General features: G+C 37.6%; 1 protein-coding gene across 2 annotated transcripts in view; it reads right to left on the minus strand.

Annotated features, from left to right (window-relative positions):
• Positions 1–24,629, minus strand: part of NRPD1B (nuclear RNA polymerase D1B) — a 309,428-nt gene that overhangs the window by 205,856 nt on the left and 78,943 nt on the right. For both annotated transcript variants that reach the window (XM_089428292.1, XM_089428293.1), the window contains 2 exons: positions 3,879–4,019; positions 2,967–3,158 (listed from right to left, as the gene is read on the minus strand). In XM_089428292.1, coding sequence (XP_089284418.1) covers positions 2,967–3,158; positions 3,879–4,019 — 333 coding nt within the window. The remainder of the gene's footprint in view (positions 1–2,966; positions 3,159–3,878; positions 4,020–24,629) is intronic.

Raw genomic sequence — 24,629 nt, forward strand, 5'->3', positions numbered from 1 at the left:
TTTGAATAAAACCTATCTCAAATGGTTGAATATTGGTTCAATCATTACAAGCAAAACACATTAGGTCTTGACTTGATGTTAGCTAAATCTCACCAAAACACCAGTGACCTTTCAGCGATCAACAATCTATGATATCAATGGCATCATCTAGGTAGTAAACCTCAACAAACACAGATGAGGCTTGTCGATTGTCAAACAAAAATTTTGGGTGCACAATATGCAACTCATCAAACTCTGTTTAACAGTGATAGAGGGCTTATTGGTCATGTGTCAATTGACCCAATTCTAGTTTTTGCATATTGGATGAAAAACCTTCATCTACATGTTGTTAATTTTTGCAACTGCGGTCAAATTCCACCTTGGACAGCTCAGATGATTGAGATGATGATTGCGGTCAAATTCCACCTTGGACAGCGCAGATGACCGAGATGATGATTGCATTAGATTCCTCTTTTCGAGAGGACCAAAATCGACCTAAAGATCACCTTATTTGGGTACGTGAAAGTTGGTTTTTGAATTTATTTATTTACTCATGTGTATTGGGTTAGGTCGGCCCTAAGCACATGTTAAATTGGACATGTTAGCCTCAATCCCAAGTGGACCGGCAGGAAAGCCTATAAATAGAAGAGACCTCAAGCTCATTTGGACACATTTTGATCAAGCCATCTTCACCTCTTATTGTCGTGGTTCAAACAGGTCAGACAAAGGAAAGCTCGCACAAAGGGTCTGAAACTACAGGGTCGAAGCTCGCACTGATCTAACATTTTCTTGATCTCAGACGTTAGCATGTAACTGAGTATTTTCGTCCTTGGCTGCTAGCACAGTATGGTCCTAACAGCATCCAGGGAGCCTTACGCTGGCACAGAGTGTTTATGGGAGCGTCTAGGAGGCTAGGGTTTCTACTGCTCAGTTTGGTCCCTGGACGCACGCGCAGTATGGTCTTGAGAGCGTCTAGGCTTCCATAAACACTCACACAGAAGCCTTGTGAGAGAGTCGAGGGTTTGAGGTAGATCCGAGTATGTTTGACCCTTGACGCCCTCATCCAATTCACCTAGGAGGGTTCAAATTTGTTCTGGACGCAGTCTTCCAGTTCTGCAAAGAGCATCCAAAATTGCTATTAACGCAAGCCACTCCTCCCTACATCCAAGACTCAAAGATGAGATTTCAGTATTCCAAAAATTTCGCTCAGTGACAGCAGTGCTCAGCACAGTGACAACGGTATCCAGCAATTGACTACAGTGAGTAACAACACACTACAGTGCTCAGAGTCAAGGTTGTGATTATAAGCATGATTAGATCTGTTTCATGGATATCATAGTTGTTATGTTGCATAGATAAAGTTATGGATCATTGTACTCTCTTTTCCTGAATCATTTGATGATGATCTAAGATGAAGAAGATTTGCAAGGGTTTTCCCCATAGTGGGTTTTGCCCTGGTCTTGAACCAATCCTAGTGTCTCTATGTGTGTGTGCTTTTATTCTATTGTTCCTTTATGTTTCGCTACATTGATGATGATGATGTTGTCCTTTCTCTATAAAGGCATACGCTGATGAATAATGGAACCAATCCTAGTGTCTCTATGTGTGTGTGCTTTTATTCTATTGTTCCTTTATGTTTCGTTGCATTGATGATGATGATATTGTCCTTTCTCTATAAAGGCATATGTTCATGAATAATGGTGAAGGCATATGTTCATGAATAATGGTGTAGATCTGAATAATGTAATGATGATATGGGATGAACTTAATGAATTAATGAAGAAATGCAATTATCAAAGCAAAGAACAATGTAGCCGTATGAAAAATGAACACATGTCGCCCTCCTTCATCAAGAAAGGAATTTCATTCATTCCCCTCAACGGAGGAGGGGAAACCTCTGTTTTGGATAAATCGATTTTCGAAAAATGGGAATCCTAGAATGCTAGGGGTCAACTTTCACTACCTCTCTCCTCTGTTTTGGAGGAATGGATTTTAGAAAAAATGGGAATCCTATAATTCTATGGGACAACTTTCACTACCTCTCTCTCTCCAACTAGACGAAATTTGTTGGGTAGCACAATATGCAACTCATCAAATTCGGTCAAACATCAATAGGATTATTGGCGATTTCACGGGTTGCAGATGAATTTGGGTGGTTTTCAACAAGGTTGATTATTCTTTGAAACATTTCATGGGTATTTTCAAAAACACAAAACGCCATTATTGATCAAAAAATTTTAAGCGGTTGAGAAGACAAAGTGGTACCCTAACATGTCTTCAAGGGAATTTTAAGAGGGTGTGTTCAGCAGCCCTCCTCAACACGTAGTAGCACCAATACTGATTAGGCGAATCTAGAAAGATTATGAAATTCTGTCTAACACTCTGGAATGTAATTTTAACTCTAACCATTTTACTAAATGGAAGCCAAACTTCTGTTAATAAATGAAGCACAATAATATATACTAAATTGTTTGCATTTTGTCCATATCCACACCCCCATGCATGTATATGTACAAGGCAGCAGTTCTAGTGTAAACGAAAATATTTGAATTGGGAAGATAGACCTAACCACCAAATAAAAACGGTCCAAACATTAGCCAACATCCCCTCGAGTATATTTCACTTAAGAGTACAATATTGCTAAATGAGCACAGTTCTGCAGTTAGCATTTTGGCTATGCTTCTTATTATGGCAGCAGTTCTAGTATAAACGAAAATATTTGAATTGGGAAGATAGACCTAACCACCAAATAAAAAAGGTCCAAACATTAGCCAACATTCCCTCAAGTATATTTCACTTAAGAGTACAATATTGCTAAATGAGCACAGTTCTGCAGTTAGCATTTTGGCTATGCTTCTTATTATGATATCAACCGTAATTCAATTCTGAAACTAGGAAATATAGCATTTTTCTTATTCATAAATATGTACTCTAGCAAACAGAAAATTAAAGGCCTGCAAAAAGTAATTGTAGAACAGAAAAGTTACCTCAAAAGGAAGCAGGCTCCGAGAAGAACTGTTGGTTGATTGATAACCATATCTTTCTAAAAAGGACCAAAAGTCACTAGGCACACCTTTCTTTGAAGATGCTTCCAGCTCTAAAGTCTTAATACCCTCTGGCTTGCAAACCACCTTAACAGTAATTGTAGGATATGGCTCTGCAGCTTCTTTACTGAATGTCTGCATGAAAAATGCAGAAAACTCAGCTCTTCCACAGCCCAATACCAGTTGATAATGAAATTGAAAACTGACATGAAAATACCAACATCCTATATTATCGATATCCATTAAAAACAAAAGACCTTGTACAAGTATGAATTTGTCTTGAAAGAACAATTTTTTGAATATTGAAATTGAAAACTTACATGAAAATACCAACATCCTATATTATCAGATATCCATTAAAAACGAAAGACCTTGTACAAGCAAACGTCTTTCAATATGAATTTGTCTTGAAAGAACAATTTTTCAAAATTTCCAGGAGTCTGAGAAAGAATAAAAATCGAACTTTGCTAAAATACAAATAATAATGGTCTAGCTAGGTATATGATGCTCTAACTGAACTTAAAGTCAACGAAATCTGACACTAATTTGTCTTATTTGAAATTGCTCTGACAAGGAAGGAGGAAATCTAATATTTTAGATAATAACTGCAAATTCTCTCTAATGTTAAAATCCACTTTGCTAAAATACAAATAATAATGGTCTAGCTAGGTATATGATGCTCTAACTGAACTTAAAGTCAACGAAATCTGACACTAATTTGTCTTATTTGAAATTGCTCCGACAAGGAAGGAGGAAATCTAATATTTTAGATAATAACTGCAAATTCTCTCTAATGTTAAAATCTTAACCTTTAAAGTACATATTGTCCATAATCAGAAACATAAAGGCACAGACCTGGCAATATCGGCAACCGTTCCTGTTTTGACACTCACTCACACTTTTCTTTAGAAAAAATAAGTCACCGTGAATCACAGAAGATTGTTTTAGCTTCTGCTTTCCACGATCTGCAGCACCAAGCTTCTCCACGGATTTTTCCTGAAAGCACCACCATCGTTTTTTGCAAGATTCACAAATAAACAAGACTCAAAAATTAAGTACAAATGAAAGCACCTAATACTTCTGATTCTGAGTGCTACGTTAATGTTTAGTGAAACATATAAACTTGTAGATGTGAAAATATCAGATAAAACGTGTGGAGTTCTTATTGGCAATTAATAGTAATCCTTCTAGCATGATATCTTTTATTTGATGTACAAATAAAACAAGATAGAATCAAATACAGCAATCCAAGTATATACTTGCGCACCCACACCTAACGATACAGATTTGCAGTTATTTCCATTCCATTGATCTTCCATTTGGAACTCCATTGATGTAAATACAAACTCTATGATGATACCTTTCAATACTTGGTAGTAGTTCAATGCAGAAAATATTTGTTTTAGAAAAAAATGATTGAGCTGCTTTGACAGTTTTCTAAGAAGGGTTTGAAAAGCAAACATCTTGTGTACCTGAGCTAAAAAATCTTCATATACAAATAAAACAAGATGCAATCAAATGCAACTATGTAGGCATATACTTGCACCAACTATGTGAAGATATAAAGATATAATTTTGCATTTTTTCCATTCCATTCACCTTATGTTTGGCACGCCATGGATGTAAATACAAAACGACATACATTCCCGCTATGTGGTACAATCTGTACAAATCCTCATTGGTGCTATCACAAAGAATACGCAGGTAATCAATAATAAATTTGAAAGAAGGTAATATCTTGCACGAATAACATGTTTTTGCCAAAGGTACCTGCACTTTAACTGAAAACACTGATTTGCCATTCTTCCATTCACCTTCAGTTTGGCACATCATTGATGTAAGTAGAAAATATTTACATCTTCACTTTGCCACATCATTCATGTAAGTAGAAAATATGTAGTCTTTTCAGTAAAAGGGCAAATTTTCCCACTATGATGTAGAACTTGTACAAAACCTTTTTGGTGATGTAATCACTGTCAGATCTGAAACAAAGTTCTCTCTCAAATAACTTGTTTTTGCCAAAGGTACCTGTACTTTTAACGGAAAACAATGACTAGCTTATGTATGTCATCCTGAGCGTTCTGATCAGGGACCATGAACTCTAAGCAAGTATACAATCCATCTTTGACCTCCCCAAATTCATCTTTGTTAGTTTTTGTAGCTCAAACAGGTGTTTTAGTCTCTGATGGTATCTATGAGACTAAGGAACACAAGAGGATTAATATCTCCAAAACCCAGTGAAAATTTCTAAGTGAAATTTTTTAATTAGATTTAATTAACCAGTTTTAATTATGTTCCTAACTCTAACTTATGAAAACAACTTAACTAATACTTATGAAAACAACTTAACTAATCAGGGACTAATTGAGACAAATCGATTTTACTCTATACACTTCTAGAAAAGCATTTGTATTACATCAATATGAGCTCTATAGCATAAGCTTGTATTCAAGCATGGGCAAAGGGTAATCATACTAGTATCGTTACCTTTCATGAAGGGTTTCCCCAAAAGCAGTGGGGGTTAAGTTACTTAGATCACTTAGAATGGGATCGGCCTAGCGTTTTCCGATCTTTTGTTTTATATTGTCAATGGGCGTCTTATTCTGACCCTGCTTTCATTTGCCTATTTTATAACTTCCACCACCTTCTCTCTTTGTAATTGGGTTCATTGCAATGCCATTGTAATTGGGTTCATTAGTTGAGATAGCTACGATGAGTACAGTGACCTTATAGCTATTCATATGGTGAAGCTTGTGTCACTACTTATGTAAGCACTTGAGGAAGGAAATTTTTTAGATCGTGGTCGTTGATTCGTCAACGAGAGATTATAAGAGGAAATCGATAGGGATTTTGGAAATCATTAGAGTAACAGCTTTGCAGTGACAGCAGGGGCACAATGACAGCATGGGAGACACCAGTAGTAGCGATCAAGCAGTGATTGACATCGACTTGCCGGAGAATAATTCTAAGATTCTTCACACCGATTTCTAGATTCTTAGTGAAAAAGGGAGATTGATTTATCCGCTAAGGCCAAATTTCTCCAATCAGTGCAAATTGTTTTAGGGAGTGATCCAAATGGATCCGAGAATGCTCTCTAAGTCTTCATAAACTCTTTAAAAATCATGCCAAAGATCAAAGTTAACGCAGAGGAAACACCCTTAGCAGGGCGGAGAAACACTATCTAAAAGCCCAAAACCCACGAAATCATGAATAAAGCAAAGTATGGAGGCGTGGAACAAGTGATGCACAGTAACCATCCGATCTGGCCGATCAACGATCCAGATCGGATCGGTAATCGCAATCGGCAGTGACCTTCGACAGAGATCAGCGGGATCCACATGAGTCTTGCGACTACAATCGGCGGATCGCAGTTGGCGCTATCGGCAGAGCCCACATAAGAGTTGCAACTGCAATCAGCAGAGAACTTATAAGCGATGCAATAGCGATTAGCGGGGTCAACGAGGACCGTCGATCAAGCGCGCAGATCAACAGCCCACGTTACATCGCCAGATCACCATCTGTAGATCCACAGGAGCGGGGCTATGTGTATATACATATATGCAACCCGATGGAAAGCCCGATTAGATTATGAGCCAGATTGCAGGGATTTTGAAGTCCGCCAAACACCATGTTTTAATGTATTTTCGCAGTTCCGTTTGTTAAACAAAATGTGAAGGGGAGAACGCGATGCAATAAGCCGGACCCGAAAGGGTACATTAAGGCTATTACATATGATTTCAAGTCCGGGGAAGAGCCTTTTCCAATGCATTTTCGCGATTTTAAATGTATTTACGAAACAGAGGGACAGAGCCATTGCGATAAGCGACAGCGACCGATAAGCGGACCCGATAGGGGAATGAAGTGTAATGAAGGACTTTTGAAGTCCGACATATCATGTTTTTGGCGAAATTCTCTGTTAGAATGTATTCCCACTGCGAAAACAGAGTGCGGCAGTTTCAAAGGTTCCAGAGGCTCGAGGCATTGTTACGTTACGAAAATAGTGGCCACCTCCCCTTTGGGGCATCAAACGATGATTGCATAACGCTGTAAGAGGGATTCGAAGCGAGGAAGAGGCCAAGGAGACTGAGAGCCAAGGATATGAAACGAACAGGCAGCGCGGTTGGCTTTAAAAGCCACAGACAGAGAACATAATAGGGGAGCAGTATTTCAGGCAAATGCCGAGACAGAGTTTAGGACAAAGAACATTAGGGGAGTCTGTGTACTCATAGAGAACTTGAGAGGTTCAAGTAAGCTCTTATTACTGTATTCTGTTGTGTGTGAGGCTCAAGTTGAGCTCACTGTTGTAAAAAAAACTCTGCTGAAGACATAATAGAGAGGCCACCACTGAAGGCTGGACCAGGAGATGTAGCCCAGGAGTATTGGGTGAACTCCTTATTAAATTTGTTGTGTTATGTGTTGCCTATTATGTTTTGTTTTACTGCTTCATTGTCTATGCATTTCGCAATCTTATCGATCCATTGCATAAAATGACATAGACAAATCTATGCACATAAGTCTGTAATACCTTATTATTGTCTTAAATCTCATTTTCGGATCAAGTGGTATTAGAGCTTTAGGTTGCTAAGGTTAGACAAGCTTGTGCTAGACTGTTAGTGAATGATAACTGGATCAAAGTTTAAACTAGGAGCAAGAGGATTGGTTGAAGCTAACCCAAAAATTGGTAGAGTCTATCCTAAGAGGAAAATGTCAGAAGAAATTCCCTTGGAATCAGACTCTCAGTTCATGGACAGTTTCATGACCATGAGAACCATGGTAGAAGAAATGTATAGAGAATTTAAGAAAGGTCGAACTGAAGATTCTTCCACTTCCAAACAAGACAAGGGAACAGAAGAATCTCTTATAGATGGCCATTCTGAAGGCAAAGGGAAAGGAAAAGAGGTTCCTCTGTCCACACCTCCTGATAGCCCTGAAAATAAAAAAAAATAAAAAAAACATCTTTAATTAAATTAGACGTTAAATTTGATTTGCCTGTTTATGATGGAGAGTTGAATGCAGAGAAGCTAGATAATTGGATCAAGCAGATTGATGTGTATTGTAGGGTGCAGAGTATTGATTCAGACTAGAGTAAAATTCAGCAAGCCAGCCTACGCCTTCGAGGAACTGCCTTGGTATGGTGGAAAGGTAGAACACAAGCTGACTTGAAGAAACATGGTGAAATTCTTTCTGTCTGAAGTGAATTTGTTTCTGCAATTAAAAAACAATTTTATCCACTAGCTTATATGCAGCAGGATATGATGAGTTGGCAAAATTTTCGCCAATTAAAAGGGCAAACTGTACAAAGCGACACCCAAGAGTTTACAAAAAGAGCTTTGATTCTAGGCATTTCTTTAGACTCACCTGAAACTTTGTTGAAGTATATAGTTGGTCTACATAGTTATTTGAGACATACCATTCTCATGTTTAACCCTACTAGCATAGATGAGGTATCTGTTCAAGCTACCCATCTAGAGGCTAGAGGGTAGAATGTGAACCCAGAGATTAGGGAATCATCAAAACCCATTGTAAGCAAGAACAAGGAAAAGAGAAAGCAGAAATGGAAAGAGAGGAAGGCCAACACTGTACAAAAGGCAAAACCTTCATGCACTCACTACAAGAACGATGGACATGATGATGAACATTGTTGGTCTTTGCATCCAGAGCTGAAACCCACAAAGTTCGATGGCAAGAAGAAGAAGACTATTGCTGCTATACAAAAAGATTTGGGGTCAGACTCATGTGATGAAACAACAATTGCAGCCACAGGTATAAAAGGTAAAAATTCTGAAGCATCTACTAGTAATTCTGCCCAAACTATTGATAGTGAAGAAAATGAGAAAAGAAGACATGAGCTTTTTCATATTAGAGTTATTTCCAAGCATCAAAGATTGAAACTTTGTTTGATAGTGGCTCACAAGTAAATTTAATTTCTAAAGCAATTGTAAAGAAATTGGGACTGCTAACCACACCTCACAATAAGACATATCCATTAGGTTGGGTATGTGATAAAGCAAAACTACAAGTGACTAGACAATGTAAACTTGGGTTTTCTTTTGGGTCAGCTTTTGTGGATGAGGTTGAGCTAGATATTGTTCCCCTGGATATCTGTGGAATTGTTTTAGGAAGTCCTTACTTGTATGATAGAAAAGTCATATTCTATAGCGCTGAAAATAAGTATCAACTCGTTAAAGATGGAATTGAATATATTGTAAGATCTCATTAACTCAAGAATAATTATACTCTCGTAAACTCAGGGCAGATGAAAAGAATTGTAAATTCATGCAAGCAATTTTTACTGATGGTTGTAAAGAAAAAGAACCCTGATAAGACCAATGTATTTGAAGGCTGTGATGCTAAACAGCGAGCTGATTTAGAAAAAGTTGTTTCAGAATATGATATCTTATTTCAAGAACCTAAAGGTCTACCACCAAGAAGGGAAATTTACATGATATTAATTTGCAGCAAGATGCTCCATCGCCTAACATTGAAATGTACAGGTTATCCGCTTTAGAGAATGCAGAAATCAAGAAGCAGGTACAGGAGCTGCTCGATAAAGGGTTCATAAGACCAAGCACATCGCCATGTGGATCCCCAATAGTGTTGTTGAGAAAGAAGGACTGTTCGTGGAGGATGTGCATTGATTACCGAGCACTGAATAAAATAACGATCAAAAATCGTTATCCCCTTCCTCGCATTGATGATCTATTGGATCAGCGGAAAGAAGTTGTTTACTTTTCCAAGTTGGACCTACGTAGTGGTTACCATCAGGTCAGAGTAGCAGAGTAAGATGCATGGAAGACTGCTTTCAAAACAAAGCAAGGGTTGTATGAATGGCTAGTTATGCCTTTTGGCTTAACTAATGCTCCTGCCACTTTCATGAGAGTAATGAATGATGTACTCATGCCTTTTATTTATGATTTTGTAATTGTATATTTGGATGACATTCTTGTATTCAGTAAAACATGGGAAGAACATTTAAAGCATGTAAAGCAGACTCTAGATGTTTTAAAGCAAAAAAGTCTCTATGTTAAATTATCAAAGTGTGAATTTCGCAAAACATCTTTGAATTATTTGGGTCATATTGTAGGGGGTGGTGAACTGAAAATAGATCCCTCTGAGGTTGCAGTCATTGTAAACCGGCCTAAGCCCAAGTCTACTACAGAAGTTAGAAGCTTCTTAGGGGCAGCACAATATTAGAGAAAGTTTATTGCTAACTTTTCCTTAATTGCAGCTCCTTTACATGCTTTGACAGGATTGAACAAGGTGTTTCAGTGGGAAGGCAAACAGCAGAAAGCCTTCGACACCTTTGAAAGAAAAAATTAGTTCAACACCAATACTAGCATTGCCAAATCTTCAACAACCATTTGAAATCGAAACAAATGTCAGTGATTATGCCATGGGAGCAGTGTTGATGCAACATGGTAAACCCATATGCTACCTGTTGTCGCGCAGATTGACACGACAACGCTCAGACCGGGGGCTGTCACTCTGATCCCCGATCCCTCTGTTTAAGCCTGTCTCCCGCGGCTAAGGGGGGTAGTCCCTGAGAGATGATGAAACCAACTGTCGACCAGTTGGTTGGGAGACACGAGACACGATATGAAAAGCACTAGATGGATTTGATTAATTTAGCAAACCAGTGCCTTAAAAGATTGTGTTTAAAACGATTACTTGTTAAATGATATAAAAATATGGACCATGAACAGCAATCATCTATCATCAGCTAAATCACAATACTCTTAGAATGACCAAAACGATATCCAGCGACTGAAAGAATGAATGCTCTAAACCACCACGAATCATAAACCATTAACTAGATATCATATTCGCATCTCGACTTGAAAAAATTCAGATCTCAGCATGAAAGATATAACATGAAAAACCACTGAAACTGGCAAAACTAATTTTCCACAAAATTTTAATATTTTTTCAAAAAATTTTAAATCTTTTTTCAATTTTTTTTATTTTTCAATATTATAAAAATGAAAATTAAAAATCTAAAAATTTAAAATTTAAAATCTATTCTAAAACTAAATTATATTAAAACTAAAACTAAATCTAAAATCTTTTTTTATTTTTTATATTATAAAAATCTAAGAAAGGAAAAAAAAAACTAAAAAAAAAACTAAAATCTAACAATTATAAAAATTTAAAATGAAAATTAAACCAAAGTCTAAAAACTAAATAATTTTTTTATTTATTTATTTTTTTATTTTTTTATTTTTATTTTTTTTTAAAACAAACTAAAACAAAAATTGAAATCCAATTAACATCTAATTAAAGTCTAAAAAATTATATAAACCTAAACTGTAATCTAAGGAAAATAAATCAAAATTTTTTTAAAAAAATAAAATGAAACTGTAACTATATTAAAACAATTTAAAATCTAAATACTAAAACTAACACTCTAACCTTAAACTTAAATCTAAAATTTAAATAACCTAAAATCCAAAACAAAATTAAAATCGATTTATAGGAAGTTTTTTTTATTTAAGTTAGAATCTAACGCATGAAAAGTAAAGAATGAAAAAAAAAACTAACGCAATTACCTTTTACCTTTTCAAAAACTTGGATCGATATTACCGTCTGCGTAATGAAGGAAATAGGCCTGCTGCCGGCACGAATAAGGTTTGATGCCCACGCGAATGTTGGAGGAATCGGAATACAATTTCAGGATATCACCTGCCCCGAGAAACGATGACTGATATGAACACGATTTACCTTGCGTCTGGTGCTGAGGAACCTGATGTTGAACGATACCTGATATTCAACTAAGACTTTTCGTACAATCGACTGATCAATTGATGTCGCGTTGATACCGAATTGAAACGACTTTGATTTGCTCGGATCAGTTACATGGCACGTATCGTTTGTTTTCTTTGTGCATTTGCAGGTGCGATTTAGATGGCGGAGGTGAATGCTGCAGCGGATTTGAATTGGAACGACCTCAATTTGCATGCATCCTCACTGCCGCAGCAAACAAACCAAGGAAATACGTTGAGCAAATCGGAAATGCTACAGGATGACGTCTCAGCTATGCAGATGCAGTTCGATAAAAACTGGCGTCCACAGCAAAAAAAATATTTGATCCTCGCTCAGTTTTAAAAGGGTTGATCGGTTTTGTTTTGAATGGGTGCGATAGCTTCGTCGTAGCCACAGGAGAAAAGAAGCACCGTAACCCTGATGCACATACGCATTCCAAAATACAAATCTTGAATATGCTACCGAATCCAGCGGAAATGGCAGACAGAGGACCCTTAACCCACGTCGTTTGAAATGGCAAATGCCCACAGGATGACCAACAGCAGCGTGGAAAGATAGCTCTTTGGACAACGAAGGAATGACCCTGCAAAATTTTTTCCTCCAGATCTTATCTGTAACCTGCAAAAGAAAGAGAACTTAAGATGGAGTATGCCAGAAGCTAACCTAAAAACCCTAAGCCCTAATAAAAACTGTACAAAACAAGAATTTGAAACCCTAGATCAGAGAAAATTGAAACCCTAAGACAGCTGATTAATTTACAGATTTAGCCCCTTAACAGCCAGATTTAGCAGTAAGCACAGAAATATTTTAAAGAAAAGAAATTTCAGATTGTCACTGTGAAAAACTTCAGAAAATCTCTCATGCAGATCAGAAAAATAAAACTGAATGATAGACTCAGGATCAAATCCAACTGGGCTCAGCAAAAAATGCTTGCGGGAGTTGGCTGGTTCAGCCGAGAACTTCCCCGAACGCCCACAAAATTCCTTCAGAAAATGTTTTCTGCACAGCTCAAAACAACCATCAGTAAAGAGGGCAAAAATGCTGCTAGATCTCAGAGAGTAATGGAGATACCTGCCATTACTTCAAAAACCCTAACAGCACCCAAACCTTAGCAAGTGAACAAGATACTTGTGCTCACAATACTCTTAAAAAAGCTATTATCAATGACTGAAAATAAAATATGCAGAAACTAAAACAATCTCACAGCATTTTAAGAGAGTAACACCAGCAAGATATGGACCCCAAAGTCTTCTTTTATTAACCAGAAACAGATTTACAAGAGAGCTTCTTCAGTATCAGACTCACAAATCCAATAATCTGAAATGACCCCTAGCACCCTATATAAAGGAAATGATTCGAACGGCTAGTTCGAGTGATCCATGCTGAAATGATCTCGACCGTCGATGGAGATCAAGACATCTCTTGATCTCATCCGTCGATTTATTAAATAATATTTTGCATGCATTCACTTAAAATATTATTATTTTATTAGTTAGGGTTTTTGCTTTTTTTTTATTTTTTTTTAATTTTTATTATTTTTTATTTATTTCATTTTTTAATTTTTATTTATTTTATTATTTTATTATTTTTATTCATTTTTTAATTTCTTAATTCATTTTAAAATGGATCATCGAACTAAGCCTTCGGAAACATCACCTAGGACCTAGGACTTAGGACTCATGAGGGGATTTAAAACATTTTTCGACCCTCAGGACACATTTCATCATGACTTTTACAATTTACATCTTAAGGGAGAAAACCCCTTTAACATAGACCCTCACAAATCACCCAGTTCTGCGACACAACTATAATCTAGCAGATCAACACACTAGGATTCTCCTAAAATTCCAATGACAAAATCCATCCTGACTTTGGGGTCAGGTTTGAAGGAAAACTCTGCCGATCCATGGATCGGTGAGACGAAAAACCTTCCGGGACGTAGATTACCACTAGAAAGTTAGGTCCACCTAGGCAATTCACATACACGACTCATATCTGCTAAGATTATTTACAATTAATACATGCAGACTGGGTTTACAATCAAAATGATTAAGCTGTTGATGACTGCAGGATGGCACGGACACGCTGATCAGGTGCTGCCCCTTTTTGCAAAGAAAAAGGGGGGTGTACTGCATGGGTAATTGACCGGTACTGGTCAACACTACCATTCTGAGACTTTTAATTCTGCAGTAGTTAATTATCCTACATATGATAAAGAATTGTATGCATTAGTCCAGAGTGTGAAAAAGTGGAAACATTACTTAATGGGCAAAGAAACAGTTATACACACTGATCATCAGCCACTTCAATACTTGCACTCACAAACTAAATTGCAGCAATCAAGACACTATAGGTGGATGGGTTTCCTACAGCAGTTTCATTTAGTCATCAGATATAAAAAGGGCATACACAATTATGTTGTCCAGACCAATTATAAATGCATCTACTATACTTAAGCATAACTCAGTAATACATGAAAGCTACATTGAACAATATGCTCAAGATATAAACTTTAAAGATGTATATGCAGCTTTAAGTAATGTCAAAAAGGTAGAAGAATTGGATTACTATGTTAAGGACAGACTCTTGTATCATTTGGGAAAGCTATGCATTCCACAAACAAAGAGAATTAATATAATTAGGGAAGCACATACTTCTCTGATATCAGGTCATTTTGGGGTAAGCAAAACAATTGCACAACTACAAAGACACTGCTATTGGCCAAAAATGCATGAAACAGTTTCTAGATATGTAAGAGGTTGTACCATGTGTGCTAAAATCAAGCGATAGAAAACTAGGCTTGTACACTCCATTACAAGTGCCTTCCCGTCCTTAGGAAAGTGTTTCCATGGACTTTGTTGGGGGATTGCCAAAATCTAGAAAAGGTCATGACTATTTGTACGTTATTGTGGACAGGTTCAACAAAATGTGTATTTTAATACCTTGTAATAAACTGATTACAGCTGAACAAACAGCGAGATTGTTCTTTCAACATGTCTAGGTGCATTTTGGGTTACCCACTTCCATAGTATCTGATCGAGACTCCCGATTTGTTGGGAAGTTTTGGTCAAGTCTGTGCGAATTAATGGACACCAAACTGAAGAAAAACACTGCCTTTCATCCACAAACAGATGGCCAAACAGAGGTAGTCAACAGGACAGTGATCCATTTGCTCAGGGGTTATTGCAGCAAGCATCCCAAGCTTTGGGATGAACATTTATGTTATGTGGAACATGCTTACAACCGTGCTAAACATTCTTCTACATAGAGATCTCCTTTTAAGACATGTTTTGGTTTCATACCAAGGTCTCCCTTGGATTTTGTCTTCGAAAAAGACATAGCAGTTGTTGGACACAGCGATGTGGACAAAGCAACCAGATTCATTGAACAAATCCAAGAGATTCCCCAACCAGTGCAAGAACAGCTAGAAAAGAGCCAAGCCAAATACAAGGCAAGGCATGATAGACATCGGATGGAGCACAGCTTCCAGGTTGGTGATCAAGTCTGGCTATATATCAGCAAGGACAGAATGCAAGGTGAAGGAAAGAAACTGAAGCCAATAAGGTATGGGCCTTTTAAGGTACTTGAGAAAATTGGTGAGAATGCTTTCCACCTTGATCTACCAGCATACATGCACATCTATTCAGTAGTAAATGCAGAAAATTTAAGACCGTTTGAACCTTCATTAATTGAAGATCCTGAAGAGCAAATTTAATTGCCTTCCATTGATGATTTGTTGCTTGAATACATCAATGAGTTGCAGGAAGATATAGTTCTGGACAGGAAGGTGAGGACAACGCGTAGAGGAGATGTTGAGTACTTAAGGATTGGACTCAAAGGTTCAAAACCCAGCAGTGCAAAATGGATAGAGATTGGACAAGTGAGGCAGTGGTATCTCACTTGATTGATGCTTGAAAACCAACTTTTGGTGGTCCAAAAGCCTTTTTCAGTGGGAAGGCATGATCCAAATGGATACGAGAATGCTCTCTACGTCTTCATAAACTCTTTAAAAATCATGCCAAAGATCAAAGTTAATGCAGAGGAAACACCCTTAGCAGGGCGGAAAAACACTATCGGAAGGTCCAAAACCCACGAAATCGTGAATAAAGCAGAGTATGGAGGCGTGGAACAAGTGATGCACAGTAACCGTCCAATCTGCCCGATCAACTAACCAGATCGGATCGGTAATCGTAATCAGCGGTGACGTCCAGCAGAGATCGGCGGGATCGACATGAGTCTTGTGACTGCGATCGGCGGATTGCTATCGGCGGTGGCTATCAGCGCTATCGACAAAGCCCACATAAGAGTTGCGACCACGATCGGCGAGAACTTATAAGCGATGTGATAGCGATTGGCGGGGTCAACGAGGACCGTCGATCAAGCGCGTAGATCGACGGCCCACGTTGCATCGCCATATCGCAATCGGCAGATCCACAGGAGCAGGGGTATGTGTATATACATATATGCGACCCGATGGACGGACCCGATGAGATTATGAGCCAGATTGCAGGGATTTTGAAGTCCGCCAAACACCATGTTTTAATGTATTTTTGCAGTTTCGTTTGTTAAACAAAATGCGAAGGGGAGAACGCTGATGCGATAAGCCAAACCCGAAAAGATACCTTAAGGCTATTACATATGATTTCAAGTCCGGGGAAGAGCCTTTTCCAATGCATTTTCGCAATATTAAATGTATTTACGAAGCAAAGGGACAAAGCCATTGCGATAAGCGACAGCGACCAATAGGCGGACCCGATAGGGGAATGTAGTGTATTAAAATACGTTTGAAGTCCAACATATCATGTTTTTGGCGAAATTCTCTATTAGAATGTATTCCCACTACGGAAATAGAGCACGGCAGTTTCAAAGGTTCCAGAGGCCCGAGGCATTGTTACATTACGGAAATAGTGGCCACCTCCCCTTTGGGGCATCAAGCGATGATTGCATAACGCTGTAAGAGTGATTCGAAGTGGGCAAGGGGCCGGAGAGACTGAGAGCCGAGGATATGAAACGAACAAGTAGCGCGGTTGGCTTTAAAAGCCACATACAGAGAACATAATGGGGGAGCAGTATTTCAAGGAAATGCCGAGACAAAGTTTAGGACAGAGAACATTAGGGGAGTCTGTGTACTCATAGAGAACTTGAGAGGTTCAATTAAGCTCTTATTACTGTACTCTGTTGTGTGTGAGGCTCAAGTTGAGCTCACTGTTGTAGAAAGAACTCTGATGAAGACATAATAGAGAGGCCACCACTGAAAGCTGGACCAAGAGATGTAGCCCAGGAGTATTGGGCGAACTCCTTATTAAATTTGTTGTGTTATGTGTTGCCTATTATGTTTTGTTTACTCCTTATTAAATTTGTTGTGTTATGTGTTGCCTATTATGTTTTGTTTTACTGCTTCATTGTCTGTGCATTTCCCAATCTTATCGATCCATTGCATAAAATGACAGAAAAATCCATGCACATAACTCTGTAATACCTTATTATTGTCTTAGATCTCATTTTCAGCTTCATTGTCTGTGCATTTCCCAATCTTATTGATCCATTGCATAAAATGACATAGACAAATCCATGCACATAACTCTGTAATACCTTATTATTGTCTTAGATCTCATTTTCAGATTAGGGAGGCCGAGTTGTCAAAGGCAAATGCGGATTTGCTAATGAGATCTATTTGCACAAGAGGTTGAGTTTGCAAATGAAGGACAAAATTCCAATGTCAGTCGTGTTATTTTCACAATGGGTGCGAGTTTCTAGAGAGGTCAAGTTATTTTCGGGACACACCAACTGCATCGATTCTGGGTCACAGAGAAGCCGAATTGATTTAGAGGGGCCAAGGTGTTTTCAACAGTTCAAGTTCGAGTCAGTTTGCAGAATTCAAGAAATTAATTTGCCAGAGATCTGTTGTTACACGGAAAACAGTTAATGTAAATTTCAATAACAGAATTGCTAAAGAATAATAAAAAATCTCTCTGTCTGCAAAACTGGAGGGGCCAAGGTGTTTCCAACAGTTCGAGTTCGAGTCAGTTTGCAGAATTCAAGAAATTAATTTACCAGAGATCTGTTGCAGAATTCAAGAAATTAATTTGCCAGAGATCTGTTGCAGAATTCAAGAAATTAATTTGCCAGAGATCTGTTGTTACACGAAAAACAGTTAATGTAAATTTCAATAACAGAATTGCTAAAGAATAATAAAAAATCCCTCATCTGCAAAACTAGTTTTCCCTTCGAGGTTTTTTAAGGGACAATTTGTCCAAAAATATCGGTGTCAAATTTTTATGTTCGTTATTTTCTCAGTTCTTGTGATTATTTATTTGTGAAATTGCAGTTGTGTTATTCCTTCGAGGTTTTTTGAGGGACAATTTGTCCAAAAATATCGGTGTCAAATTTTTATGTTTGTTATTTTCTCAGTTCTTGTGATTATTTATTTGTGAAATTGCAGTTAAGTTATTTTCAATATTCGTCATGAATTAATTTTCCAAAAGACAAATAATATGCAAAGGTAGAAGATTAATAACCAATAATTGCAATAGAATTTTCACAAGGTATCAGAGCAAGTTCAGGGAAGCGCAGATTTGAGGGCAGAAAAGGCTCAGCACAGGACACGAGAAGAGAAATCAAGGGTTTATAAACACAGTTCGAGCTTCTCTATATTTATTTGGGTTGTCTATTTTCTGAGGGTTTTCAGAAATATTCAGCAGGATTGAGAGATCAGGACAGATTGGATGGTGCTTCAAACTTTGTTTTCTAGAAAGCCAAAATTTCTTTGTTGCTAGAGGAGAATGGTCTCAAAGAATACGTGACCAGTGTTGTAGTTGTACTAGCAAATCCAGCACAACTCACTTCATACAAAAAGGAAGATGCCAAGGCGAGAAGAATAGCCCTTGACGGAGTTAAGGATACCATTTGTACCAGAATGCTACCGTGAACAGGAAGCTGACACTTTAAGAGAAACTGATAAATACAATACGTTGTTAGCTACCTCACCAGGCTCACACTTGTTAAGAACGAGTTAGCAACTGTCAGAGATCAATTAGCTAATGATCAACTCGTGAGAATAGCCTTGAATGGGTTCTCAAAGCAATGGGCTGTGTTCATTCAGGAGATTAACAGACGAGATACACTATCAAGTTGGGATCAACTCAAGTTCACTCGATGGAGCTTAAATTGAGTCATGTAAGTGGCACCAGTAGCAATAAGCCCTAGAAGTGTGAGAATGCCCTAGAAGTGTGAGGATGACGAGAACGTGGCCCTAGCAGGAAAGGGCAAGGCCAAAAAAGCTCGAGCAAAGGGGTCAAGGGAGGTGAGAAGAAAAAGGACTTCACTAAAATCAAGTGCTTTGGTTGCAGTCAAAATGATCACTATGTCAATCAATGTCCAAACCAGAAGGAGGGCGATAAGAAGGGAAAGCAACAGACAGCAACTTCAGCAGACATTGACGAGCTATTTTTGAGATTAGAGGATGAGTTTGCTCTCATAACTTCCATCTCTAACTCCACATCTATAGGTGTCTGGTATATTGACTGCCAAGCGTTATGTCACATGACGAGAGTTAGAGAATACTTTTCCAATTACAAGGAAGAAGAAGTGGGCTTCCAAATTCAGATGAGCAAAGTTCAAGTGCACTCCAGTTGGGAGAGGGGCAGTTATCTTTGAGTAGGAGTCAAGCAAGAGTACTAATGTTACAGGTGTGTTGCATGTGGCAGACTTAGGAATGAACCTGATTTCAGTCTCAGCTCTTCAGGATAAGGGATATGACGTCTACTTTCAAGGGCCAAAGGTGCATATTAAGCACCAAAATTAGAACTCAGTGAAACAGATAGAAGTGAGGAGCAACAAGTTATACAGGTTGTAGTTGAACAGTCCAAAGGCACTAGTGAGTAGTTGCAATAGCAGAGATGGGAGAGTTATGGCATAGGAGGATGGGAGTCGGGACACATCCACCAACGAGCACTCAAATTGCTCATGGAGACCGTGACAAGAATTCCAAAAGTTAGCACAAAACATGACGATAAGTTAGCACAAAACACGACGATGTGTACAGGGGGTGCGAGCTTGGGAAATTTGTGAAAGCATCATTGCGAGCTCGGGAAATTTGTGAGCATCATTTCGTAGGAGTGGCATATGAGCCAAGGTTGTGCTTGAGCTAACACATTTTGATATATGTGGCTTGTTGTCTACCAAATATCTCTGGGGGTTATGAGTATTTCGCAACATTCATTGATGACTACTCCAGGAGTACCTAGATATATTTCTTGAAGACTAGAGACGAAGTCTTCAGTCACTTCTAAGAGTTTAAGGCTCCTGTGGAGAAGATGACAGGAAAGAAGATAAAAGTGCCTCGCACTGATAATGGAGGCAAGTATGTCGAGAAAACCTTCGAGGAGTTCTGTGCTAAGGAGGGCACCAAGAGAAAGCGAACAGCTCCATACAACCCACAACAAAACGAGGCCGTTGAGAGGAAGAATAGGATGATAGTTGGAGCAGCGAGGGAAAAGCTATATGACCAAGATATGCCTAGATTTCTATGGGCAGAGACATCTAGTATAACAATGCATATTCATAATAGTGTTCCTCACAAAGAGTTGGCGAACGACACTAGAGGAGGCATTAAAAGAAAGAAGCCAAAGGTTGGACACTTGAGCATCTCTCGAAACATAGCTTATTGTCATGTGCCAAATGTTTAACGCACCAAGTTGAATTCGACTACAGAGAAGGTCTATTTTGTTGGCTACTACAAAACATCCAAGGCATACACTTAAGCATCTTTGGAAACATAGCTTATTGTCATGTGCCAAATGATAAACGCACCAAGTTGGATTCAACTACAGAGAAGGTCTATTTCGTTGGCTACTGCGAAACATCCACAGCATACAGGATCTATATTCCAAGAAATAGAAAGATTATCATGAGACGGGATGTGAAGTTCCAGGAGGAAAAAACCTTCAAGAGATCTCGCGAGTTGCCAATAGTTGATCAGAGAGAGCTAGCAAAAGCTCCAAGGGATGAACAGGGATCTCAGCGGCCACTGTCAAGGCACTAGTACAAATACACCAACTAGTACAGGAGCAGGTGCAGGTGCAGAGGAGATTTCACAACAAGTGGAGCAGCAGTAGCAGCAAGGAGAGGAGCATGGGATATTTCTAACTAGGATCCTTATTATACCAACTCTCCTCCCATTGGTGAAATTCCGTAAAGACTAGGGAGCTTTAGCTGAGGTGACAGTGGGCTATTGCTCCATTGTTTCCCTTGACCTAGCAATTGTCCCTCTAGGATCCCCTTTTAGGACCCCTGCTAGTTTGAGGGGTAATAGGTTCAACAGGATGAGCACACAGTACCTTTTTGTGATAACCGAGAAGTGCTTACCCTGGCAAAGAACCTCATCTTCTCCGATGAGAACAAACATACTTAAATTCCATCACACTGGCAAAGAAATTCATCCTCTCTAAGCAGACCAAACATATTGAAGTCCATTGTTGTCATTTCATCCAACGTATTGGAGAAGATGGAGAAGTTGAGCTGAAATATTGCAAAACTTGCAGAATATGAAAAAGTCGAGCTGAAATATTGCAAAACTTGCAGAATATGAAAAAGTCGAGCTGAATTATTGCTCAAGTCAAAACTAAACTGCAAATAATTTCACCACATCTCGTAGCTCATATAAATCTATAAAACTCAAAGACAAACTCGATGTAGTCTCTCTAAAATGACCATTAAGGGAGGATATTAAATCTAGTTAATAATGGTCATATACACTATACACATAGGTAGAATAAGTCATTAATTGACAAATGATATTTAAGTCATTTAGGTTCATGCATCTCAAGATTATGTGCTTAGGATTTTGTCATTCCTTCACTATAAAAGTATATGTGCCCCCTTCATTTGATAATCTAGGAAATATTCCTCTTCCAAATTCTCGCGTTTTAGGTTTTGTGTTCGATCACTTTTTGTTATATTGGTCTTGACAAAAACGAATATAATATGTCCAAAAAAAAATTGCAGCTCTAGGCTACAAATACACTACAATCTTCAAGTTAATGTTCACCTATGTTGCACAAGGACCCACCCCCCTTGAAAAACTCCCATATCCACCATTCCCGTGTTTTTGGTGTCTTAAGGAACCCTATGAAACATCCCCAAAATACCAGGGACTTCCTCGAGGCCTCAAGGACTTGCTGGCCATCCACAAGACGTTACAGGCAGATTTTAGGAATCTTCTGGGCATGTATCTTCAGTTTTGACAATGAACCTTGATGGTTGGACAATATGATCATTTTTCCCACCCACTTCCTTGTATTACACTAAATCTAAATCTATTGTACATGTTGCAGTTCAAAACATGTGTTTTGTATGAAGGGTTTCGATTTGAGTTTCAGGTGATTTAACCATTGCCTTTTCAGCAGTGTTACCAGATCCGTCAACCTTGGGGGCTGGATTCGCGGATCCCCGGATCTGATCCGGATCCGGATCCGGATTCGCTTGGATACGCCTAGGAACCGGTTTAAAAATGTTTCCTTCGTTGTAACACGCATCCCGGTGATTTTTGGTTTTTTACAGGTCCACTGTGTTGTTTCATGGCTCGTGAACTCTCCCATTTGTTTTCGGCATCTCGCATGACCCGCATTATATATATTAATTAAGCTTTATTATATTTTAACGTTACTTTTTATATTTAGATATTAATTAAACTTTGTTATATTTTAAAGTTACTTTTTATATTTATATATTAATTATTATATTTTAACGTTACTTTTTATATTTAGATATTAATTAAACTTTGTTATATTTTAAAGTTACTTTTTATATTTATATATTAATTAAAATTTATTATATTTTAAAGTTACTTTTTATATTTGTATATTAATTAAACTTTATGATATTTTAAAGTTACTTTTTACATTTATATTTATACCGTTCAAAATTTATAATTTATAATTATTATAAACTTGTCTTTTAAAAATTATAATTTAAAATTATGTTCTATTACTTATATTATAATTTGTGTTGTAGGATAAATAGAAATATTAAAATTTATATATTTATAAAATTAAATATATTAATTTATTGTATCATATATTTAAAATATATATTAAATATTATACAAGTTATACATTTAAAATTTTGTATTTTTACAAGTTGTAATTTTTTTGACTAGCTACGGTTTATCTTCTCCGAAAGTAAGTAAACATATTAATTCCTCAAGGTCTAGAGGCATCTTGCAAGTTTGCAAGTCACCCTTGTTACAAACCACACACAACTTACAAATTATTTTTAGAGGTGGTCAATTTTGTCTACACATAATGATGTAGCGACATGTTGAGGTCTTCAGATTGTACCAATAGAGGTTAGACTAGTGACCATAAATATTGAAGCCTTTTACCTACCATGGAAAATATTTATATACTATATATACCCGCCGTTTCCCCGCCGTATCCGGATCCTGACTTTTAAAAAATCTGACAGATCCGTATCCGGATCCGCATCCGGATCCGTATCCGGATCCGTATCCTGGTAACTTAGCTTTTCAGCAACAACAATATAGCAAGCAAAGCCTCCTTGTCAAGAGAACCAGGAAATGCAACATTTCAAAAGACCCTTGTGGTTCTAACTTATTTCTCTTGTTCTTCTCTTTGCTGGGGTCATATTATCTTTTACATATTGTACACGGGTTTCCAGGAGTCATTCAAGTCCAGTTCTTCCACCATCCCAACCTCGCATTGTGAAAACAATCAGATAGTAGTTATTCATATCGGGCACTAAATGTTCAAATAAATTCCCATTCAATCACCTTCTTAATCTGAGTTATGGATCTAATCTCTATACAAATACAAAAGAGTTTTGTGGTCATTTTCAACCCGGCTGTAAAAGTCTGTAGAACCTATTGACAAGGGAATGCCTTCTAACTTCTAAGATAATATCATTAACAAGAAATATCAGGAAGAAATGCTGTAATAGATAGAGTTCTTTGTCTCCTGAAAATAGTTACAATTTGATTTCCTAGACCTAAACTACATTCTGCCCGTGTCTAGGGTCCAATAATGGAACATCACTCGACGCTTCTAATTTGCCCAAGCTTTTTCAGAACTGGCAAGTGCAAGGGCTATGCATAATACTGTATGGTATATCCTGTTATGCTTACAAGAAACTACAAATGTTGATGGTGAATTATATATATATATATATATATATATGCACTAAAAATATTAGGATGGCAGTCCTAATATATACTGCCGTCCTAACATTTTTAATATATATATATATATATATATATATATATATATATATATATATGATGTTGAATTCTAAATTTGCAGGTGTGTTCTAGCCATCCTGCTGACATGTCCCCCCATCCCCACTGTTCTCGTCTCGAAAACCAGCACAACATAGATGTTCACAAATTTGGCTTCTGAAAAATGCTCACAGTGAGAGATGGGCTATATTATACCAAGAGTAAGACACTTTATTTAAGACATTTTTTTCTATCAATATTATTGTTCATGAATCTTGGTAGACATGTCTAAAATTATAATCCTGTCGGAAGATTTTTCCTCTGATGTCAGTTGAAGCCTATTATTCCTGGTTCTAAGATGGTTTTCTCATAGTGAAAAGTATTGAGTGTGTCCTTCAATTTAAAAAGAAACCATGAGTGAAAGACCTAGCGACAATGGAAATCAACGAGTAATGGATATCCAAATTTAGATTCAAGAAGAGCAACAGATTCGATCTTCAAGATTGTTCCCAACTTCTGCAAGCTGAAACATACGTTTACTGTTAAAAATCAGTATATTCTTCTAGTGAACAAGACAACTAAGGATACTGTTCATAATAGAGCTCTACATAATC

The sequence above is a fragment of the Pinus tabuliformis genome, chromosome 4_2 (assembly GCF_031772625.1).
Source record: "Pinus tabuliformis cultivar Carrire ecotype Pingquan chromosome 4_2, CPIR1, whole genome shotgun sequence".
Classification (NCBI taxonomy): Eukaryota; Viridiplantae; Streptophyta; class Pinopsida; order Pinales; family Pinaceae; genus Pinus; species Pinus tabuliformis.